This window comes from Vollenhovia emeryi, unplaced genomic scaffold (genome assembly GCF_000949405.1).
Source record: "Vollenhovia emeryi isolate VEMERY1.0 unplaced genomic scaffold, V.emery_V1.0 DF939154.1, whole genome shotgun sequence".
Lineage (NCBI taxonomy): Eukaryota > Metazoa > Arthropoda > Insecta > Hymenoptera > Formicidae > Vollenhovia > Vollenhovia emeryi.
The window spans coordinates 1615701-1640946 of record NW_011967212.1 but is presented as its reverse complement, the minus strand read 5'-3'; the positions used below and the strand labels follow the sequence as shown (position 1 = coordinate 1640946).

General features: G+C 44.9%; 2 protein-coding genes across 3 annotated transcripts; both read right to left on the bottom strand.

Annotated features, from left to right (window-relative positions):
* Nucleotides 1-16906: 16906 nt before the first annotated feature.
* LOC105565283 (myosin light chain alkali) lies at nucleotides 16907-21295 on the bottom strand. Of its 2 annotated transcripts, XM_012018359.1 has the most exons (6): nucleotides 21218-21295; nucleotides 21027-21054; nucleotides 19684-19992; nucleotides 19114-19200; nucleotides 18384-18451; nucleotides 16907-17386 (listed from the first exon to the last, which is right to left on the bottom strand). In XM_012018359.1, the coding sequence occupies exons 1-5, from the start codon at nucleotides 21218-21220 to the stop codon at nucleotides 18420-18422; spliced, it is 459 nt and encodes a 152-aa protein (XP_011873749.1). In that variant the 5' UTR covers nucleotides 21221-21295; the 3' UTR covers nucleotides 16907-17386; nucleotides 18384-18419. The 2 variants fall into 2 exon arrangements, with proteins under 2 accessions (XP_011873749.1, XP_011873748.1); XM_012018358.1 differs by lacking the exon at nucleotides 18384-18451.
* Nucleotides 21296-21734: 439 nt separating this feature from the next.
* Nucleotides 21735-24690, bottom strand: LOC105565284. Its single transcript, XM_012018360.1, has 3 exons — nucleotides 24597-24690; nucleotides 24156-24370; nucleotides 21735-22826 (listed from the first exon to the last, which is right to left on the bottom strand). The coding sequence occupies exons 1-3, from the start codon at nucleotides 24688-24690 to the stop codon at nucleotides 22107-22109; spliced, it is 1029 nt and encodes a 342-aa protein (XP_011873750.1). The 3' UTR covers nucleotides 21735-22106.
* Nucleotides 24691-25246: the final 556 nt, after the last annotated feature.

Genomic DNA, 25246 nt, shown 5'->3' with positions numbered 1-25246 from the left:
GCACCTGGACGGTCATTCTGAGACCATACACGCGTTTGAACCTGCCGTTCCTTCCGGGGACATTCACCGCGCCGCGCCGTCCCAGCCGCTGCGGATTCGTGCTCGATAGAGCAAGCGTGCCAAAGTTGCGACGATTAGGACGCGTTCCAACGGACCGGAGACATCGCTCCGATGATTACGAATGAGAGGGGACGAAAGCTGCATTCCAATATTAAACCACTTGATTTATTCCGTTACTTTGCGCTTTCGCCCGACGCGCTCGCTCGCGAATTCTGCGCGCGTCATCGCGAGAGGTGCCCGGCCACCCTCCGCTGTCTCCGGGGAGCGCGTAAACGCACTCCCGTCTCAATTACCACCGCCCTCTTTTTTATGCCGAGGAGCTTAATGTCCTGTTTATCTCTCGCGCGTAATATTTGCTAGTCGGAGACGCACCCTGGCACGCGGTCACTTCAATTCCGATGTTATTACCTTAATGCGTAGGGCACGACTGGTTTACGTACGTTCGCCGGGCTGGGAGCAGCTTGTTCGGAAGGGAGAGAATCCGTGAACTCGCGCCCTTCCCTCTGCTATTCCAGCGATCTTGGCATTTATGATATTGCTAGTGTAACTTCCGTAGATTTATCGTTTAACTTAGAACCGACTAACAACTGTATGAGAGAAAAATCGCGGAAGAAATACGTATTTCGAAACTGAATAAATGAACAACATCAAAATTGACTGCTGGCGACTTTTAAGAGTATTCTTAATAGTAAATAAATAAAATATGTTTGTTTCGCAAAGTAATATTTAAGAGACGATTTATATGTATTTCCATATAATTGGAATGTTAAAAGTGCAATTCGTGAAGTGTCTGTGCGTGGGACAACATACGAATTTAATTATATCAGGCTGGGGAAAGTCTTATAAGTCGCCAGAAGTAATTAAAACTTCAGAAGATTACTCGACCATGTCTGGCAAATTTTTATGTTTTAATTTTAATTATATCACTTTCTTCTATTTGTTGAGAAAATGTCTCACCCAGACGCGACCCGAGTCGAGTACTTGGTCCCGGAATAGGCCTCAATTATTCCATTCTGTCTTCATTTAGACCTCGGAGTCGGTTTGAAGCTCCAATTTGAGGCACGGATGAGTAAAACAATTGCGTTTAACCTCATTCTAACCCTCAAAGAGAATGTAAGAAAGTGTTTCACCCTTTTCGAAGCCTCTTAGGCCGAAGAGGATCCACCGAACCTCCCGTTGATTGCACTCGCATTGGCCTCTTTACTGCTAAAAAGGAAGCAGCGACTCTTTTCAGGCCTATCCGCGGTCAAAAATTCAATATATTTTCTCCGACACAAGGACCTCAGCTCGACCTCGTTGCTTCCAATTCAAAAATTATACGAGGCTAAACTGAGGCCAAAATATTCGACTTGGGGGAGAGTTTTCATGAGAACGCAAAAGTACCTAGTTCGGCAATCCACAGAATGCCGACAGGTCTGTTATTAAATAATTTTCGCGCTGCAATTTTCCGAAGCAGACACAGGAGTGCAAGTAACTCAACTCGATCGCAGACATTCCCGCGCAGTTCGACGGCGAAAGCCGATTATGCCAACGCGGAAAAGCCTGTTTGATCATCAACGGCTTGGAGCTTTTCGACGTCCGCGGGACGTTGTTGGCGCAGCTTTCCTGAGTCAATCTTTCATCGCGCCTCGCCGCATACCTCGTCTCAGTTATCGCGAGGCAGATCGCTATTCGCTCGCGCGTCGGCCGAACTTTTCTCCGATCTGAAAACAGTTCGGCCATTCATCCGGCGTTACAGCCCTCGGATGGATGCCCCGCCACGATGCTATCGATGAGCGGACCCGACGAGTTGCAGTCGCGTCTTGGAGTCGCCGCATCTCGTCGGCGGAACATGCCGGCTCGAGATCGATCGGCGCACTTCCTCTCGACTGCGAGAGATAGAGAGAGAGACGTGTTTGTCCGTTTCCTCGAGGGAGTCGAGACTCTGCTTCGGTGTTTTGCTCGCGCGCTGACGTACGCCCCGAAGGAAGGATGTAACACTGTGTTGCTCTTACCTAGAACAAGAATTTTTCAGTTTTATTATCAGGGTCGGCAGATGGGCGGCGATAGGAAGGCGGCGTGTAAAATCGATTGCGCGAAATCGTTCTCGCTAGGTCGCCGTAAAATCACCGAAACGCGCCGGCATAGAATTTGACGGCTGTTAAGCACTGCGAAATTGGTACGACGCTAATGCCGCGGTTAAGAAATCGATGCCGCGCGCACGGCAGGAGTGAAAATGCTAGTACGGCGAAATCGTTTATCTACGAGGTATACAGCTGTTATAACGCGCATATAGCCGTAGTGACCCAGTGACACGTCGGGAATTCACGTATTCGTAATTTTTCTATCGTATGCATTGTGTATGATGATCAATATATTTAATGACACCCTTTCCAGTGGCATTAGATGTTATTAGGCGTTAACAAATGATCGTCTCGGATGATTTATTAATAGAGGAAAGTCCTCTGCTATGAGATAGGCTTCCGATACGAGGTTTTCAACACACAATTTCAATCGCAAATCTTTTTTTCGCAACGATTACACGATCTAACAATGAATTTTCCGCTAAACAGATTCCGCTCCAAGGACAAATTCGTGGTGGAATCAACCGAGGACGCCTATTAATTTGACAGAAACCCCGCTATCCCATTTTAGGATTCTGTCTCGTAGTAGAGGACTTTCCTCTATGCAAGCTCAATATTATTTTCCAACAATGGCGACAGGTTTTATTTTTCAAAAAGTGAAAGAAGCGAAAATTCCGATTTTACGTAATAAAAAAAACATATATAATGTTTGATTGAAATATATATTTTAGATATGCACGCTGAAATGTTTTACGGTGACAACTTGCGATAAATCGGCGTCTGTTGGTGATCGAGAAACAGGGATTTTGCCGTATGTACAGACGATTTAGCCCTTCGGTTGCATGACAGTCGACGTCGTCACCGATGAACGATCGTTTAAAATTTCCACTGTTCACCCGCACATAGCCTGTCACGCAGAATCGATCGCTGGCAATTAATAGCAGCACGAATTCAAACAAATGTGAGATGAAGCGCAACGCAAGTAAGTACGAAGCAGCGCATTATCGAAATGCAAACTGTAATCGTTTTAACAACCACGAGTTCCAATATTGTCTACACTTTCGTTGGCGTGTCACTTTAAATTACATAGTATTTTAAATGTAATCTAAAATTTAATAACTCGCTACTTTGCGTAGTTTCTCCAATCGCCAACTTATATTTCTGGGAATTATAACAATTGCTTGGAGTTGCGAATTCAAATAATTTCTGTACTCCGCTGATTGCACTTTTGTGCCACGTGAGTCGTAAAACTTTGATCATTAATATTCATGCAATTTAACGAAATTAATTTAGCAATGTTTTCTCTTGCTCGAAATTCATTTTTGGCGAGTGACCAAACCCACGTACGGTAATAGAATTAGTGGTAGGTCGGTAGGACGAAGCAAAATCAATATGGGAATTTTCTTCAGTAGGAAAGCACAGAGCTTGCAAGCTCAAATGTTTCAAACACGTACCAGTGGAGCAGAGCAGGTGAAACGATACCGACAGAGTGTAAAGTTTTCTCTTATCATGAGCTTTTGCATCCCATATCTAATCACATTATAGTTGCTCGAAGCACCAATATGCGCGTCAAGTAACTGAACTTTACCGTTTTGTACGAATTAGGTACACAAACTATTTTATCTCTAAACAAAAATATATATAAATATATTTGAAAATTGATGTATTAGCATCCAATTTTATCGCATTTTTGCATTATTCGTGTTTAAAAACTCCATGTTATTTGATAAAATTTAGTTATAGCTTTTAGAAACAATAATTATTGTTCCTTATGTTATATTTTAGATATTATACGATTAAGAGAAATATCTTATAATATAATTATTGATTAAATTTCATAAGTAAACGATTGTTCACTTCTTTTGTTAAAAAAACATTTTTGCCATGAATTGATTAAATTTCATAAGTAAACGATTGTTCACTTCTTTTGTTAAAAAAAACATTGTTTGCCATGAATTGTCTTCGTCGGTTTCATAAAAAAAGCACGCAAAACTTGTTTCAAGTGTGGCGAAAATAGAGAAAGGAAACGGTTCTTTCTTTCACGTATAAGAGCTCCGAGCAGCCTTGTGTTCACTCGAAGAGCATTAATCCACCCCGGCGGAAACCCTGCAAGGTTTCCTCTTGAAACGTGCCCAGTGGACAGTCTCTTATATCGACGGGAATCGATAGTCTCGCCTGTCTCTTATCCCCGCGAATGCTGTGCGGCCGCAAAGCGCCGTCATTGATATTTATTACACGGTAAGCCGAGGCGGACTGCAAAATTGATATTTGCATGCTCGGGCTTCCCTCAGCGGGCCAACAAACATGAACATTGCGCAATCTTATAGCGCGTCCTCATCCATTTATTCAATATATTCCTACATTTTGTATACTAATTTATATAGAGGAAAGTCCCGTATTATAAGATAGGCTTTTAATGTGAGCGAGCAGGTTTTCAACATCCAAATTCAGCGACAAATCTTTTTTCGCAACGATTGCACGATCTAACAATGAATTTTCCACTAAACATATTTCACTTCGAGAGCAATAAATTTATGGTGGATCCAACAAATGATGCCCATTAATTTAACAGAAACCACGCCAGCTCATATTAGAAACTTTACTCATATTAGGCTCATATTAGGAACTTTACTCATAATAGGGGACTTTCCTCTATTATTTTGTACATTGCAGATTTATACAGTTATCACAATTTTGCACGTTTCCTTGTTCGCGAGATAGAAAATTTTTCTTCAATTTTCTCGATTGAAAAATGAATTGATTAGATTTCCGACACCGCAACGTCACGAGAGATCGTTTCCACAAATATCTAGAGCAGTGATCGTTGTGACCGTGATCTTTTTATACTCTCAACACGCGCGTGACGATTTTATAATCGCTCGCGAGAAACTTGTTTGTGGGCGTTCTTTTCAGCATAAGAATTTGTAGCACACAACAGCGATATTATAGGAAAGCCCTCTATTATGAGATAGATTTTTAATAGCAGGTTTTCAACACACAGATTCAATCACAAACCTCTTTTCGCAACGATTGCACGATCTAATGAATTTTCCACTAAACAGATTTCGCTCCAAGGGCAATCAATTCATGGTGGAATCAACTGATGATGCCTATTAATTTAACAGAAATTAATCCCATATTAGGATTCTACCTCATATTAGAGAACTTTCCTATATCTGCGTTGAATATGTATATATTAAAAGGAAGCTATTTTGTAATAAGAAGTAACAATAGTTTGCCTATTAATTTAACAGAAACCCGCTATCCCATATTAGGATCCTGTCTCATAATAGGGGACTTTCCTCTATCTGTGCTAAATATGTATGTGTTAAAAGGAAGCTATTTTGTAATAAGAGGTAACAATAGTTCGCCTATTACATAATTTAACAGAAACCCCGCTATCCCATATTAGGATCTTATTTCATAATAGGGGACTTTCCTCTATCCGTGCTAAATATGTACCATGTATGTAAAAGGAAGCTATTTTGTAATAAGAGGTAACAATAGTTTTGAACAACTAGCAACGGTCAGATATAAAACGATCTCGCACAGTCAGTAAACAAGACGCTGCACCTATATATCGCACGTTTGGAATTGGTCGGCGGATAACGAAAAGGTGACACGCAGCTATTCTTGGCGCGTGAACCGGTAGACCGGTATCTACCTGTTTAAAGCCGTTGGATTCGATGGAGACGCAGTCACGCAATCAGACACGCACTCACGCACGCGCTTTTTGCTTCTCTTTCTCTCTCTCCACCCGTATTTAGATTCTTCAGCACAAAACTATTGCTGTTGCACGACAGTCATCTTGCCCATATACCCAGGTAATCTGGATTCAACGTTGACACTTGGTTATTTCGAACTTTTTATTCCGATCTGGCATAGATAATTTGTGAAACATGCATACAGCGTAATTTGATTAATTTTTTTATATGCGAAATTAGCAGTTATAGCAAATAATTAATTAGCAACCCTCTTCCTTTTAATGCGTAATAAACTAATTAATTAATTAAACAACTAGCCAGTTGGGTTGACTATAAGTTTCCCGTCTCAATTTTTCTTCCTTTTAATTGCTTACCGTTTCATCTTCGTTTCGGCGAATAGGAAAGAACGCGAACAGAAATAGTCGTCGATGTAATTTCGTCACGTCCCTAATAAAGTAACGTTGCACGCGTTCGTCTGCGCAAAAAGGTGCCTCGATCGAGGATAGCGACGATCGTTAATTGAGCCGAGAGTTTTTCAACGTCGCTCCAAGTAGCTCCGTGAACCATCGATCGAGGCATGGACAATTAGGCGATCGGGACGATCTGGTCCATTAGCCGCTTGTCGTAAAATTATCGGTAAGGCGATATCGTGCAATGGCAATTCTACACAGGCAATCGGTCACGCCTCGACATCTCGAGGCGTACAACAATGACGGTCGCCGGGCACACGGGTGTGTCACACCGATCCTTTCAAGCAAATTAAAGGCGATCACCGTCGCTCCGCTGTCTCGTTTTATTAAACGCATTACGAACGACGTCGAATCGTTGAGCGATCGCCTAGGACAATTAGTAATTGCACGCGTCACACGATACCTAATGCAATTCTTCGCTTCGGAGGGTCTTCTCGAAAGTTACAGGGATTTCCCTATCACCTTCTGCGCGTCTCGAGCGAGCACACGGGAGCTGAAAGAACGTGTATTGCGAGTTACGCTTTATCTTATCCATTTTTCACTCCCCGGCGATAATGCTCGTGCTCTGCGCAATTACGCACGTAAGTGGGGTTTTAAGGAGCTCGATTTGAAAAATTGCAGAGGAAAGTCCTCTGTTACGAGACTGGCTCCTAATACGAGATAGCGGGGTTTCTGCTAAATCAATACTCGTAGACATCATCTGTTGGTTCCACCATGAATTTATTGCCCTTGGAGTGAAATCTGCTCATTGGAAAACTGATTCTTAGATCGTGTATCGGTTGCGAAGAAAGATTTGTGACTGAATTTGGACGTGGAAAACCTGCTGTCTCACGTTAGAAGCCTATGTCGTAATAGAGGACTTTTCTCTATTATCAACAGTGCATGCCTCGGCGTATTTTAAATGCTGACTCAAAAATTCGTTGCACGCCCTGTCTGTCTCTAAAGGGGGACCTTTAAACGTCCGACGCAAACCGAGTACTCCGTCGCAGCACGGATGCTGCGCGTCGCAGCGCGGCGCGCGCGTTTTATTATCGATTCCCCGCGTCTACCACCACCGACAAGCCCCTCGTAGAGTTTCTACCCTCGCCCTTTACCCAAGCCTTTGTACGACCACGCGCTCCCTTTCCCGGCTTACCCTCACCGAGACACGCGCTCTGGAAGGGCATATTGACGCCAACATACTGCACTTCCAATGCAAGAAAAGTTTGCCTTCCTGACACTTACACGCTAAGTTTGTACGAAAGTTTCGTGCCGAAGATAAGATTATTCTTTAATAGCGTTGCTAAAATGGCTGCCGTTTCGACGCAAAATCTGCTAGGTTTTATCCTGCCGCGAATGCACGCGAGAGACATTTATACGCGCGTAAATCTATTACTACATTTGACTATAATACAAAGCATAGAGAAACCGCGGGCGGTATTTAAAGTTGATTAACATAATTAACGTGCGCGGAGATAAATGTGTATTTATGCGCGTTTAAAATGAATGAAATTCAGCTCTCCAGCTTGTTTCACCACTTCGGGAGTAGTCAATCATACCACTCAAGCTTGAAGTCCGCTCTGATATTCAACGTAACCCGGCTGATAAAGTATGCGGCATGCATGTTTCATACGAACAGAAATATTTCCTTCCGTGATACAAACATACTGTCTGACAAAACATGTCGACCGGCTGTTTTGTAACTTCCTTATTTCCTGGACAGTCGTCCACATTATGAATATTAAACCATCGTGCGCCCGCTGTGAAGCACAAACAGCCCATAATGTCCCAGTGTTCCCGGCCACTTACAACTCACGTTCGCGAGACATGACATCATCGATTATCGTGGCCAAAATTAATCTAAATGACGTCACGACTTGTTACGATATTGTTGTAGGATTCCACATATTCACGTAAGTGTATAAATACTGTAATACGCAATTCTTATTTACACTTCCGAGATCTGACATTCTTAGTAATTTCACTGTCGCTTGTCACATTCTCTCTTTGTGAACTGACAACCGTAGTACGTTTTCTTCATTAATGACATATAAAATCAACTATATGTCTATTATTTGCGCCAAAAGGGACTGTAATTTTAATTATAAGATTCTACATGGAAGTGTATATACTATAATATGCAATTCTTATTTACACTTCCAAGATCTGACATTCTTATTAATTTCACTGCTTGCCACATTTTCTCTTTGTGAACTGACAACCGTAGTACGTTTTCTTCATTGTTTAGTGAAATATAAAATCAACTATATGTCTATTATTTGCGCCCATTATTTGCTTTTTTGGTACAATTATAATCGTATTTTACATTATCATGTGCTATTATTACGTTATGTACAACGCAAGTAAACATTGGCTTGCCAAAAGAGGCTGTAATTTTTGTCAAGATAAGCAAACTACCTTGTGCCACTCGTTGACAAGATCGGTGTGCGTTGCGAGGGGCACTTTGTGTGTTACATGCTCGTTTATCTGCGCGAACGATTCCGGCGATTATGTCGCGCGATATAATTTTAAAGCTGACGTAATCGTCGCGCGTGTACGTTCGAACTGTTATCGCGCTGCGCTTCGCACGTTTACACAGGTAGACAGGCGCGATCGGCGTCCTTGAAATCACGTAACAGTAAATTGTTTCACGCAATCGACAATTATTCGCTACAAAACAATCACTGACCGCGATAGGTTTACGATCGAACTGTGCAGATTTTTTCTAATTCCTTCAACCGCAAATAATTTGTCTTCTATAAATAGCCCTTTTTACATTGCGCCGCGAATATAACGAGAGAGCAAGTAACTCGCGTAAATAAATGTTTGCGCTTTCAAAACACGGGAGCAGCATTAATTTGCAATTTAAATAACGAGAAGATATTCGAGAAGCTTTTCCCGAATGCTTCGCCCACTTGGCGACGCGCGCAAATAGCGGGCGTTTTAACTCTCGCGTTAAGCGTCGCGCGTTGCCAAAGTCAGTTATTGACACCATTAGCCGGCGTATCGCCTGGCCGAGTTCTCCTGAACGTGACGCTTAGCCGATGGGGCTCCGCTGGAAAATAGGCCCTTCCTCCCTTCGCGCGACGAGAGAATGGCCGATGCTGAATAGGCGCCTGTCGCCAGAGCCGCGCTCGAGAGCGCTCCTTTCGCAATAGAAGAGCCGGTCGGTGAACCTCAAGTGCGGACGACTGCCAACGGAGACGGTCCTGCCATTAGCGGGCCGCATGCTGGTGTTTCGCAATTTTGCGGCAGGTCGTTGCGACTAGTTTCGCCGGAGAGTTTGGTCGATACCGCGCACCGCGCGCGAGGCATAATTTACTCTCCCGAGTTTGCTCAACTCTTTCATCCGCGCCTCCGCTGAAGTCGGACGATTATCGGTGGCGTGCTCGAAACGCCGTGCGTCGAAAATCAACCGACGAGCATCGCATGCTCCGCGCCGTCGTACTAAGCGGCGTATTATTCAGCGGAGAGATCACGTTGTAAAGGCGAACTGTAATCGAATAGTCATGAGATTTCGTCGCGCTTCTGGCAACAGGTACTCCACCCATTATCTTTAATATCTTGTTGGACGAAGCGATGCAGATAAATCGGGGAACGATTGAAGGACGCGTCGAATCGAGCGGGGATAAAAATCTCTCGTTATTCGCATAGAAAGACGAGCTGGGGTCCGCGAATGTAGTACGACGCGTGTTTCAGTAATGACCGGGCGTTAGGGCCCGAAGCGGGACGTGGGTAACAAGCAGAACCTTGGCCTCGTACTCGCCTAAGTATTCACGTAACTCCACCGAGTTCTCGCGTCGCGTCGCCTGGTTACGAGCCATTAATCTCGAGTGTAATGACTAGCGGAGGATCCGTTGGTACCAAATAAACAACGCGAAGAGCTGATCGCAACATCAGATTGGCGATCCGTCACGCGGATTGGGATTGCATTATATCTCCCCGTCATCGTAACTCATCGGTCCTTTGAGTTAGTCTTACGCGATCGTGTGCCAAGTGACTCGAGCAACATAATTAATATTTTTCAGACAGACTGAACGCAAATGTTCTACTCTGAAAACTGAGAAAGGTTTGATAAACTGGCGCGATAATCGGGACAACTGCGAAATCCCCTCCGATCATATCCGGAAGTGGCGGAGAAGCAGCGGATGTCTGTATTAGCGAATTCGGTTGCTTGCACTAGTGCGCACTGACAAGGAGCGCGCAATAAGGCTTGTTCGCAGTCGATTCTTATATTTAATCTTGTCCTAAATACACGTTTAAAGAGTATTTAAAAGACTTCAATGACAACTTGATCATGTCTGGCAATTTTTATGTTTATAACTCACAACGTTTCGACCGTGGTTTGTGGTCCCTTTCCAGCGATATTGTATCAAACGTTCAGTGTAATAAATTAAAGGAATCAAGCTTAGGTTCACGAGACGTAGAACATGACTGAAAGAGTATTTAGCCAAACAATGATTCGCGCGGATGCTATATGATCATTTCACTAGCTCAGAAATATTTCAAGAGATATTGAAGACGATCCTTAAACATAAAAATCGACTGTAAACAAGTCTTATTGCGCACTCAGTGCGCACTAGTGAAAGCAACCGAATTCGTTATATGTCCGTCCAAAGCGTCCCACTCGAAAGCGCTGCGACACACCGATTGAAGCTCGGCTCGTAGCTGCCATCGGAGGCGAGTCCTGCCAATTCCGGCGATTACACGCCCACGAAACATCGTTAGCTCATTGACGCTCATCAATTTCCTAATTGGCCGACCGCAGCGGCCGATCCTCTTCACGTGAGCCGATTTTTCTGCTCCGTTTGCCGCGAAGAAGCGAAGCTACTCCTCTCACGTTCAAGTTCGGCGATCCGAGTCTTCAAACTCCTCTTATCGTGACCTCGTGCTAAAGTTTGTCTAGCGATAAGTCGATGAGGTACGAAGTCACCTCGCGGAAAGAGCTCGCGGTCGCTCGCGCGCGATCGTTATTGCTCGTCGCCGAGGCCTTGCGGACCCATTTCGACGTAGGTCAGTCCTGATTCACAGCAAATTGCGGCACGAGCGTCGCTAGACTGTTTAACCTATCGAGAGCGTAACGCTCGTGAAAAGTTTTAAAACAAAAAAATGACTTTTTCCCTCGCTTTCATTCCCTCGCCGACTGTTGCTACCGTTGAAAATGGCAAGTGCCATCCGTGCCACATTTTCGATAGTATACGGAAGAAATTTTCGAATTTTCTCTTAAAAATTTATCTGGGAAATCACGTTAACGTGAGGCAAAATGGCATTTTGAAACCTTGATGAGAGTTTTCTGAAATTTTACCATACATTTTACTAGTAAAACGTATACCTACTAACAGCGATTTCTTGCCCTAGTGCACACTGAGTGCACACTAACGCCCAGTTTCACCAAACGTCGCTTAATCTTAGTTTAATTCATGTTTGTCTCTTTCTAAAGTAACAGTTGGAAAGACAAAGAACGAATTAAGCTAAGCTAAAAGTTAAACAACGTTGATGAAACCGGACCTGCGTCCACGATGCTAGAACTTGGTCCAAGTTCCTTAAGAGCCAATTTCGCAAACGTCGGTTAACTGTCAACCAGAGTTCAAGCGACTCCCTATCTTTTTCTACCTTGTTGTCTAAGAAGAGACAGAGAATCAATTAACGTTCGATTAATAATTAACCGTCGTTTGTTAAACTGGACCCTGAGGCTTGTTTATGGTCAATTTTTCAAGTAGTATTTAGCCAAAAAATAATCCGCATGGATGCTATGCAGATCATTTTGCTAAGAAACAATTCAAGAGATATTTAAGACCATCCCTAAATGTAAGAATTGACTGTAAACAAGCTTTAGTGCGCAGTTTGTCAGTGCACACTAGTGCAAGCAACCGAATTGGCTGTAAATGTAATTACTAGTGAAATGTACAGTAAAATTTCAAAGAGTCGCGTTGTCCCACGACCCCCAGTAGCACAATATATTGGCGCAATATTGGGAAATAATGTAGATCTAGTATTCCCAACATTGATCCGATATTGTAAGCCTTTGGACGTCTTCTCTTATTTAGCCAATATGTCTGTTCAGTAATGTCGGTCTAATATTGACACACTATTCTTATTACATTGTTAAATATTGGCCAATGCACCTCCAATATTATATAATTATCACCGTGCACTATTTACATTAATTCCATGGCCAATATTGGCTCTACGTTGAACAACATCGGCCAATGCAGTTCTAATATAACCAACATTGGACCAATATTTAGCCAACCTGCTACCAGGGACATGAATCCAGCATGAATTTCAGGAGAAAATTCTCTCTGTGCAGAAAGAGAGCTCCAGAAAGTGAGTTGGAGTTGGATTGGCAAGCGTGCCAATTGCGACAACGGGCGCGAGACACCGCGCTTCTCCGCGACAGTGTGTCGATGGTAATAAACGATCCAGACGAATATATTTTCTCACGGTCGCGCATAATGATTTCCGCATCGCGATTGATTCCGCCGGCAGAAGAGGCCAATTGCGTACGAGTGCGGCGACGGCTCGAGCGCGGCTGAGATTAAAGTGGCTGGTTAAAAAAGCTTCCCAGTCGTATGGTTCCACGTTACACGCTGGATTTTCTCATCGCTCCGGGTATAATGCCCCCAGACGCTGAGGCCACCGTACAGTCTTCCTCATAAATCCATGCAGGCGTCGTAATGATACTTCTTGCCGGTTCCCATGCGACCGTGCATTCGGGTCTCTTCGATAATTAATGCCGACAGACGCGCATTACGTACTCCGCGTAATACTTTATATTGTTTCGCGTGCGACTCTCGTGGAGAGTCGTATCGTAAATAGATGCAATTGAAGCGCAATCAGAAAGCATTCGATGCGTCATCGTGTATTTGAATGGATGTACCTGTGTATCGCAGCATGCAATTCTGAAATGAAATGTACGGCAAGCCTGTTCCGTGTCATACGTTTCCTTATCTGTTATCAATAAAGGTGTATTCTTCAGCCTCTCACGGCAAAGCCTTGGATTTCTATTTTTGTAAATTAATAGATATGGGATACTGCAGGTCATTTTGTATACAGAAAGGAAAATAAGTGCCAGATCAATTCTCGTAGATTCAAATTGCCGCGTCCATTGTTTTGTACATACGCGGCAATCTATAATCTTCTTAGAAGCATTTAATAATCTTACGTTCCGCCAAGGTTGCAGTCTTATTTAAATACTATCATTGTCACTTCAAGAATACATAAAATTATTTTGACAATAAAATCATTTTATTTCTTCATTTCTTGGCTGGCGTTAATAAGTTGCTGTTTAATTGATCAAATCATTTCGATCACCATAATCTTCGATTTGAAAATGTGTCGTTGTCTATACACTATTGTTTCCCTTCCATTCAAGAAAATTATTCTTAAATAATAAGCACACATTTTTCTCAATTGAATTATACAAAATTGCGTCATTCAAGTTTTTCTTCCTTTAACGCAATTAATAGAATCTTATTTCAAGATGTTCGCGTTGAAACGAAACGTATTTTCGAAAGGGGAATATTCTGTTTTTCTGTGTATATTGGGACGTTGTGACGTTTCTTGCAAAATACACCGACGCGTGTCTTTGTCATTTGACTGGAAATACTTGCCGGTGCCAAGAGATAAGTGGCAAGTCTGGCTTCCCACGTGCATTATTTAAAAGTATTTAAGTTAAAAATAGCTAAATATTAAGATTACAGTTACAAATAGACGGGTATTTGTTTTAATGGACAACGGAAAGTGGGTCATTTCATTGTGCCACCTGTTTCTTCGATCGATGGCTGCAATTTATCCGATATTAATGCATAAATAAAAATTCAGACACGGCGGCTGTGTCGCGGAAGATTCTTGTTCGATCCAGAATCAAGAAGCATTGTCAACTCGCGCGGAAAAGATGTATGTGATAAATTCACGGGCTATTTCCGTAACATAGCCGTCCAGGCGCTATGTCATTATCATGAATTATATAAACATCGTTACACGCGTCACGCGCTGCGATGCAGAGTGCAGATTAAAACGCGTGGTGAACGGAAGTTAATAAACATACGCAACAGACCGTCAGAGATTCAGGAAAGAATGCATCGGATTGACGAACTCGCAATAACGTCAATTTATACCCCGGGAAATGTTTCACCGCAACGGAACGACGACGCGCTCGAGGGGAAACTACAATAGTTGTCCGTCGATGTCTCGAAGGGCCTAACGAGGACGCCTCGCGTATCTTTAACGAGTCTCCTCTCGCGCTCGAGACAACACCTTGGCTTCCGGAGTTCAACTTAACGAAGCGTCACACACCCGCCGTGTCTCGTTTTTAACGAGCGTCCGAGAGGGTGAGATTAAATCGTCTGTCAACGATCGTCCCTGGCGTCGCGCGCGTTTCTCACAGACCGCGCCCGGCGGATCGGGAACGCGGCTCGTTTTAACGATCGCGTGAGAAGATCTCGGCGGCGCTGGGACAATGGGACGCGCGGAAAAGCCTGATTTTTCCGCGAGATCAGATCCTCTCCCTACGTCGGGTCAAAATGGCGGAAGGCGCGCGCGCGCGCGCCGTTCGCCACTCGGTACGATCGGTTGTCCGTGGACCACGGACGCGGGGCTCAAGGTTGTCGCGGAATGAACTGCCGACGCAGAGGAGGAAGAGCCGCCGAGAGGGGTTTCCGCGTGCGGGACCAACCTGTTTGCTGCAGCCTGCCGCCGGCGACGTCCTTGCCCGGGTTCACCTGGACGTCCGTCATCCTTTCGCGCGCGGCGGTGGGATCTAGGCGGCGGTCGTCTCGAGGACTGTCGTCCGGAGATTTCTCTCCTCCCGCGACCTCGCTGCGCGCCGAGCGCACTCCGCTTCGACGTCTCGTGCGCGCGCGCGCGCGCGCCCGTGTGCGCCGAGGGCGCGCGACCGGGTCCCGGTGCGATTTGCGAGGCTGATGCGTACGCGAGGTGACACGCGAGGAGGACGCGAGAGGCGGAGGAGACGCCGCGCGAGGAGAGGCCAGCCGATGACACCACCCGGGGGAGATGGACTCGAGAGAAAGAGACCCGCGCGCGCGCGCTGCGCTTGAACCGACGCGTTTGAACCGACTGGCTCGACCGCCGCCGCCGGCTCAGGCCGGGACCAAGCTGTAGCCCCACGCCTCTCTCTCTCTCTCTCTCTCTCTGTCCCTGTAAGCGGAGCCTGCCGAGCGCGTACGAACGGACGCGTCGTGTCCATCCACCCACAACAAACGCGCTCCGTCATCAGGCAGGTACACGATGATGATGACGATGAGCGGCGGGAGAAGAGAGATCTCGCGCACGGTCTCGATTGAAATTCGCGCGATCGAACGCGATTTATCGATCGAGACGCGCGCGCTTTCTCTCTTTGTCTCCTTTCACTCTCTCGCGTTCGCCCCGGATGCTGGAGAGACGCGTGCCGCGAGAAGTATGCGTCGGAGATCAGCTGTGGATGCTTCGCGATTTGGGAGACTCTCGCGCGGGGCCTGAATCTAAACTGATCCGCAGATTGATGTTGCGCAAGAACGTCGGGAGACTCGGTACTCGTTTTGTTCCCGATCTCGCGCGAATTTCACTCACAGCTACATTCCGCTCGCGGCTTCGCGCGAAAGTTGCTCCGATCGATTTCAGTTCCTCAAACTGGACTCGGGACAGCTGGATACAGTCTTTCCCAAGCTTTGTGTCCAAGAACTGTGTCCGAGTTCAAATCCCGAAAAATGTGTAGCCAATCCACTTGCAGCTTTTCCGTAAAAAGGTAAATATGCCTTAGAAAAGCCTAAAATTTTACTTTAGAAAAACAAGAAATATGAAAAGTACTTTTCAACGCTGAAAATTTTAACGATTGTTACCGCGTGCGGTTTTCTTCTTTCGAGAAGTGCTATGCCGCGCGGCCCTCTAGCGGGAATTCCGACAGGCTTGGCTAAAAATTACTTTGAGTGTCGAAAATTACTTAGAAATTTCTTAAGTTCGCTCTTAGACTGAGAGATTACTTTTGACAACTTTAAGTTCGTTTAAAGTAAATTTTGGCTACATATTTCTCGGAACCAAAACTTGGACATTATAGTTCTTGGACCGTGGACACAGGGCACAGTTTCCAAGTACTTCCGTTATTCCATAATTATGTTCCTTCTCCGAGTTACTCGGGCGAGAAGAAAGGGAACGTCTACTTGAACGACTAACGGACGGTGTCGTATAACAATACCTGATTAAAGTATCCAAGAAAAAGACAGTGATTGCGCTACTACGGTGCGCAACATTGGGAGATCCAACGTGCTGGCGCAGCTTTTAAATAGATTTCGGCAGTGACATGCCTCGATGTCTGTGTTTCTCACGCGATTGCTTAAGTAGAGCAAGAAAATGTCAGTCAGACGGAAATAGCCAGGCTTGTACGCCAGCGACGAGGAATCTATGCTAATCGGATGATCTCGCGACATCATATTTTGTCACTGCGTTAAAGTGTCGCGGTCTCGCGACATGCGACGTACGTACAGGCGGTACGCGAATGAACGATAATTATTTGAAACTTCACAGATATTGTATTAAACGGGGGAATTAAGTAACTTGACGCGAAAGAGAGCGCAGTGTGTAACGAACGGGATAGTTTCAAGGCGACGATGCGTGGTAAAAGACTTTTCAATCCTCTCCGTTGGCTCGAGAGGAGCGATTTATTACAGTAAGAAGTAAATCAATATCGACCGTTTCATCTGACTTTGTACAATGCTGCTGTGTCGGGGTGCATTTTGCGTTAATGTAAATTTAAGGACGCTACATCGTGTGAGGCCGAATCAGATAACGATGTCGCGCGCATTCGAGATAAAGTGCTATTTTCTTTTTGTACTTGACCGGTATCTTGCCACGGGTCTTCTCCCCGTCTTGCTCTTCTCTCAGTGAGGTGCTGCTGACGCCTTGATGTTGCTGATTTCAGGATCGTGGTTTGCAAATTGTCAAATGGATCCTCGCATGATCCAGCGGGGGGGGGATGAGAGGAGTGGTGAATGTGACGAGCGAATATGGCGAATGTGTCCATCGTCGACGTGGAGCCTGGCTTGGCGTAGACGTTGATCATCCTACTAATCGTCGCTTGATGCTGCCGCCCTCTCACACAGTCTACGAAGGAACGCTGCGAACGAAATAGAATGATCAATACATGTATCCGTGCGCGCAGGCAAATCATTGACAAGTGAACAAGCGTGTTTTCGTAAAGTCGATAAACGTATATTTCAAGGCAGAGATAAAGAATTAGTTTATGCGCGAAGCTGACAATACCGAACGTTCTATCCCCGCTTCAACCAATGCGGATTAACTTCGATCTCGGCTCATCTTCCTTTTTTACCCTTTTCCCAGTCTCCGGAATTGGAAAAAGACCAAGGCTTGGTTAAACGGGGATTAAAATTAATCTGCATCGGCGGGGCATTGGTCTGATTTAAGTAGCAGTCAGCGCTTAATTTGCCGCTGCTCAGTAGCGAAGCGACAGATATGTAGAAGCGATAGACACGTAAATAGTAGAAGAAGCATTAATAATTCGCGTAGCAGAGAAATACAAGAGCTGGAACATTAAAAGTTGCTTTTATAACAGAAGCATCTATGCAATTGTGATCACTATCAAGTGTATGTATAATTAAACTGTTTTACATCTAATTATTCGTCTGTTTCTTCGAGAGATTTTAAGAGTCGCGGAATTTAAATTAAATAAAAATCAAACACTTATGACTCGTTTAAATAAAAATACTTTCGTACAAGCGCGCGTGTACACTGCGGGAAAAAAATTTTCGTATATCTTTTCCTATTCCGTTTCAATTTTTTTTCTTTAGACGGCTCGATTTTATTCTGTGCCTCGATGATCTCATCAGGTCATTGGCCCCGCGCGCGAGCGAAACCTCCGTACGTGTTTTCTGTGCGAGAAGCGGGTTATCGATTTCCAGCATCCCTGTCGAGCTGCAACGTTGCGTCCTATAAATTCTGGAATATGCTCGGCGAGAGAGAACGCGCGGACAGGACGATGTTAATAGGTGCAGATAAAGAGATAAAGAGATAAAGAGACAGAGAGGCAGAGAGACAGACAGTCGGACGAAGAAATGGCGGACAATCGCGGAATCGTGCCACTGGGCTGTACTCACGATGGACGATCATTGTCGCGATTACACCTCGACCGCTTACAACAGCACCATCATCTTCTTCAAGAAGGCTGCGAAACACAAAAATGTGGATGTGTCAAACGACGGAGAGGGGACGAATCGTATCCGGGGGATCTCTTCACGTCGCCGGGAGTTACCGGAGGGCCGGTATTACGAACCGCGAGGGGTTTGTCAACTGTACATTATATACATACATACAAGGGGACACTTTCTAGTTCTAGCAAAACAGATTCGGGGACGTCAAAGAACAGAGATGGGGATTTCGATAGCTGTTTTCTTTTTCCAAACCAACATATTCCAACAATTAAGTAGCAGCTTAGTGACGCCAGTCAAGAGATCAAGAATTTTTAGAAGTATGGAAACGATCTTACTGGGGAAATTCCCAGTGAGAAATGATTCGTCGAATCGACGTCAATTCGACGGTGTCGATGTCGATTCTACGTCGCTTCGACGTCGATCGACGAATCATTTCTCACTGGGTTCTTTGTTATAATAAAACACAACGTTTCGGTCAGTAACACTGGGCCCGCTTCAGGTAACAAACTTACTTGTTACCTGAAGAGGAGCAGCAAGGTCGTTTCCGTACTTCATGAAATTCTTAACATATTCTAATGCGGTGAATGTAATGCAGGTGATTCGACACTCTTCGTCTATCTCGGGGCGGGGGAGAGGGGGGGGGCGCATTTACGGTCTGAAACGGATCGATACTTACGGGCATAGGGGATGAAACCGTCCTCGTCTTCTGGGTCCATGCAGTCCTTTATAACTATATCGCACTCTTCGTCATTAAGACGCTCGCCTGCGACAGAAATCGATTATTTAGACCATATTGTAATACTACAAAAATGTATTTCCTTTATAGACAGAGCATTCAATTGTATTCATTCGTTATCGCAACCACTCGAAAGCTAATATTAGCGAGTTATTAATAGAGAGCAGTCCCCTATGGGATAGGCTCCTAATATGAGACAGCGGAGTTCCCGCAAAATTAATAGGCATCATCTGTTGGTTCCACCAACATCTGTTCGGTGTAGAATTGATCGTTAGATCGTGTAATCGTTGCCAAAAAAAACTTAGAATTCCATCTCATAATAGAGGACCCTTCTCTATTAATTATTCTCAACATAATAAAACTGCACGCAGAAGATTCTGTCCAAAGATTTACATAAATGGGTTGCTCACTGAAAGATATATTGTACGGGAGTATACGTGCAATGCAATGATAAAGGAAAACTTTAATTGGCGTCTTTTAACGTAATTATCGGCGAAAGAAAGCTCGTACCAAGTGACAGAAGTGTGTGGGACAATTCCGCGCCGAGCATCATTCCGTTCTCCTGCTTATCGTACAGCTTCAAACACTCGAGGAAGTCTTCGAAGCACCCCTGCTCCTTGTCCTTTTTGCACTGGCTGAAGATAGGCAGGAATTCGTCCAGTTTCATCTTCTTCTCGCCCTTCTTCTTCGTGCCGCCCATCTTTTCGATGGTCGCATTTGTGGGGTTCAAGTTCAGCGCGCGAAGGACGTTGCCAAGATTAACCGCGTCGATGACGTTGGTGCCGTCATCGTCGTAAATGGAGAAGGCGAATTCTGCCCCTTTTTTAACAAAAGGAGCAATTTCACACGCATTTCCCCAGCCGTACCGCAAGGTGATACCTTCGACGGCCGATCGCGACTAAACCGAATCTTGCCGTCGTCGGCCATGAATATTCGGCCGCGCTTTTAAATATGCGAGGCGCGAAATCTGGGTTAATACCAGTCGTAGGCACGGAGTGCCAGCGTGCGTACCTCTCTTCAAAAATATTCTTCTATTTCGAGAGAGAGCCAGTGAGCCCCACCGCTAGATTGAAGAAGCCGGTGGTGGAAGCACTGGGTCAGATTACCCCCGCCGAACCATATAAGCGCAGCCTACCAACCTATTTTTGACGCGCTGCGAAACGTTCGTATTCACCTACCCGACCCATCGCGCTGTTATGCAACGCGAAAAATGGCACGCAGCTCGCGTTAATTGAAAAATTATGCCGCGAGGAAAATTCGCGATATATGATTCACTGAATTCAACAAGGCAGTAGTTGTTAAAAAAAATGATAAGTATGAACTTTAAATGCGAAGCAAAATCTTTAAGTTAATGGAAACACTTTATTGTACAAGAAACAAGAATTTGTTTCTTCAGTTCTGGAGAAAATTAATTAACTGTTTCAAAGACTACTACTATCTTTTTAGGCCTTTAAACATTTTGTCGAATAATCCAATATTGAAACACTTGTATGTAACGAAGAGATTTTTCATTCGCTTAATCGTTGTTAGAAACGTTAATAATTTTAACAAAAATCTATAATATGTCACTTTAATTTAATATTAATGACGTCACTGGTTAATAACGTGATTTGAATTGGCGCGAACTTTATCGCCGGTTTTGGTGTCTGCGCAAATTTTGCAATTTTCTGTTGAAACTTTGTTCACTTCCTTCTAATCGCGTGACCCAGAGCTATACGAAGTTACATGTAGAAATCACTTACAGCTTCACCAATAGCGATGCAAATTGATTAATCTGTCTTCGTTAATTACCTCCCATACAATTTGTGCAGCACGTCGGAAATGTAACAGAACTATTTGATTGGTTTACTCACTTTCAACATCCTTGCCGCCGAGGTCTGCCTGAAATACAGGATCCTTTATTGAAGCTTTTGATATCCCGAGATCACAACATTAATTTATAAAAATAATTTGACCATGACTTGTTAAATCTGCGCCGTTCGCGAGGAAGCCGCGAGGAAGATTTTCAACCTCGAGGGAGAAAGGGAGCTGAATATCGACTTACCATTGTCGATCGTCTGGTAGCAGTGGATGTTGACCGAACGGAGCCTGAACCAGAAGTGGTACCCGGTGTTACCAAATTTACTCATTTTATTTTTGCAGATGGCGCTACGGGGACACCCTCGAATGATGCTGAGGTCCAGATCTGCAAGAAGAGCGGACGGACCGACGGCGACGGGGCATGGCAACGCCGCGGTCCAAAAACAGTTCGAGAAGCGACGAGAGGCGAGAGTCGGCGAATGCCTCTTCCTGCTGCGGTAAATGGGGCTACGACGTCGACGACGGCATTCCTATGTCAGATTGCCAGGTCCGCAGCGCCCGATAGACGCATCGGGCAAAAATACACTCTCGGCGGCCTTCGACGCCGCGGAGTCAGCTTCTATGGCTATCGATTTCTAAACTAAATCGCTTAAGCCTCCGCTACAATGATTCTCGGTTCTGTCTACAATGGTCGTAGTCGTAAGAATAATCGACTGCGATTGGTCAATTCTTATCGAGCGACTACGACTACGACCATTGTAGACAGAACCGAGAATCATTGTAGCGGAGGCTTTAGGTTACCACGATCAAGAACGTGAGACGTGTCGTGTGAAGTCATCAGACGTTATATATTTTACAGAATTTTGCGGGTTCGCGTACAACGCTTGCGGTTACCATCTAGGAATGTAAAGAGAAGTCTGATTCACGCGTCGCACCGAAAGTGCGTGAAAGTTGCGGTGACCCGCGGGCCGATGAGTGCGCGCGGCGGTCAGTTATTTTTACTCGCTGTACATTCGTGGACTTGTTTCCCCTCTGAAAAATACGCGACTGAAAAGCTGCTGTGTGAGCGAACGGACGGAAATCGTCGTCGCTTGACGTAGATCGCGAGGCAGCGCTTCTTCCGCAACTCGGCGTCAATTCTTCCGGCGACCGAAGGCGGCGCGGAGGAGTTTCCTCAATCGGCTACCCAAGCCTCTCTTCTTCTTCTTCGTTGTCGCCTCGTTAGACGTTTTTCGCTTCTCCGCGTCGTTGACGGGCAGAATCTGGTCCACGGTCGCGACGCTGTCGTCGCGCGATGGTTTCAATGACGATAACGAGTTCGACCCGCGCTTCTCAATCTGAACCTCCTCCTCCTCGAGGCCGACCTCCCTCGAGGTGGACGCCACGTGTTGACTTGAGCGAGACCTCAGTTTCTCGTCGTGCTTGAGTTCGGTGACGCGGAAGCGGCCGACCGACTCGCTACTTCGAAGAGTCCCCGTTGCGATATCGTGTGTGTCGCCAGCATTAACCTCGATAGTCCTAATAAATTGCTCTTCCTTCTCCTCGCAAACAGCAATGTGTTCCTCGCTAATCGAGTCTAAGGGAGCGTCGTCCTCGCAGCAGACCGAGGCCGTCTTGTCCTCCAGATCTCCGATCAGCTGCTGTAACAGACCGACGGACACACTGGTCGCCTCGTTGGCCGCTTCGCCTTCTTTCTTCTTCCGAATTGTCTTCACCGACTCCGTCAGCTCAATCGGTGACTCCAAGACGGTCGCGTGCACGATCTGGTGCGTATCACCTTGACCTCGGGTCGTGTGTTGAGTTTCGGCAACGTCGGTCGTTGGACTCGCGAGCGGCGCATCGTCGTATTTCACCTGTTCAAGCGCGTGGTCTCGTGAGTAAACCTTATCCTGTCACGCGCACGAGGGATAGTCGCACGTGGAATTAATGGGGCACAGGTGCGGCACCAGAGTGAACCGCGGACCTCTTGCGCACGCAAGACCTCTCGCACGTGAGTGCACTGCAATTGCGGCCGTACGGCTCATCTAGAGCCGTCTGTCATGAAATAGCGTACGAAAGCGCTATGTAGACTTTAACTTCTTCTTTTTACGAAACTCGCAATTGAACAAGTATAGTTCTTTAGTAACTTGATAAAAAAATGATGCGGTTGCAATTTTGCTTAACTGCCGAAACTATTGCAATGGCGAAGCCTCTCTTAAGGTCCTTAAGGTCTCTTAAGTCCACGATGCTAGCACTTGGTCCAAGTCCCAAGTTTTGAGAAATGCTTCTTTAGAATAGTTGATTGGCTACACGGTTCTCGAAACTGGAACTTGGGCCACGTTTTAGCATCGTGGACACGAGCCTGTAGAGGTAAATTACCATGAAAACTTAAGAGAAAATTGCGCGTAAAAATGCAATTTGATATTGTATCATTTGACTTATTAAAAATCTTATCATAGTTCGAAATCTTTTTGCGTTTTTCATCACCCTTCCTCTCTTACTCTTTCTTTCCTTAACCCGGCGAGAGTGCTCTGGGAAAAAAAAAGACAGTTATAACCCATTTTGGGGCCCACCATTAGTAATCGAATTATTTGGATTGTTCGTAACTCTACTCTGGGAAAAATTTTGACCGTTTTTTGATGTAGTTAAGCAACTTAACATTTCGCTTATTGCCACTTAAGTGAAAATTATATTTGCGTTACTGAATATCGACAGAACTAATTGAGAGAATTGATTAGTATTACTCTAATATCTTGAATATGGATAGAACGGCTAATTGTGATTTTTAGTTACGCGAGATAAAATTCGTAAAAGTTAGAGTTACGAACAATCTAAATAATTCGATTACTAATTGTGGGCCCCAAAATGGATTGTAACTGACTTTTTTTTCCCAGAGTGTGGTGAAAAAATGTAACAAGGAGTATGCGGCAGGGTATGACTCGAGCGCAGGCTGCCGCGACACTGTGATCACGCCACTATTCCCTCCCGCACCCCTTTAACTCCAGCTACTCAAAGCAACAACAGATTTGAAGGTCACAAACAAAAAATGCACGCAAATAAGTAACATGGTGGGTATGACATACTCTGCCACACTCTCGCCGGGTTAAACTTTCCTCCCTCACCTTCAATCTCTATGATTGATTATAACAGAATGATTACGTCTCGGAAAGCTGGTTGCCTCTTGTATAACGACATCCAATTACCTGTTTCTCCAACGTTAACAATGAAGGCGGAAGTACATAACGCGAATCCCCGATCCGTATGTCGCGCAAATCGCGGACTATCTTCGCGATCAATTCTATCTCTTCGGTCTTGCTATAATTTATGTGCGGACGTTCGTTTGCGCGCGATCTACCGTGCATATGTTCCGACCGAGCATCGCCTGTTTCCTCATTGACGTGCTGTTCCCAGGATTTTCCTAATAACAGTGTTAATCCCGTATGTATTATTTGCGTCTAATAGGGCTAATTAAACGCGCCTGCGCGCGGTTATCTACGTGTCGATCGCAATTGAAAGCCACGCTGTTGCGCGACAGCGTCGTGAAACGGCGTCTATCAATGAACAGCATCGTATATGCATGTAACAACGTCTCTATTCAATTCGCCGTTACATTCACGAGACGTACAGACGAGGTTGCACCTTACCATCCTCCGCGTCGCGATCTACAACGTCCAGAACTTGTATCATTATCTTGTCTAGCAGTCCTCTCGCGAACGCCTCCGTCATGATTTGCGGCATTCTCGCAAAAGGCAACCTCTTCCACGCGCCGATTCTGACGGGATGCTAAACAGTCGCTTGTTATATTTTCGCGAGAGCGCAAACGCGATATCGATCACGTACGATTGTTCCGTGCAACGCTTTTTAGTCCTGGCAGATCGTGCCTTGTTCACCGTAGCGGGTGGCGCTTTTGTATGTTCAGTATTTATTACAGAAAAATCATTTATAACAAGTTTAAGTGCTTCATTCTAATAATAAAAATACGAGATTTTCTTCGATATCTTAAGCATATCCCTGTGTTTGAAATTACTGTCATATACTCTCAATAACGGGGGGAGCCTGGCAAGATGGCCGAGCGAGAGATGGCACAGGGAAAGGTGTCGAGTAGAGCTACTGGATAAAGGGGAGCTGACTCGTCCGCCATCTTGGAGCCCAAACGTTTGACTTCGACAAATGCATTTCGGCACAAGATATGAATTTCTTGTTCTAAATTTATTGTTAATAAAATCCAAATTACGTTTTTGTTTTTGGAAAGCTATATTTTTAATTAATTATTAAAGCTATATTATTAATTTAA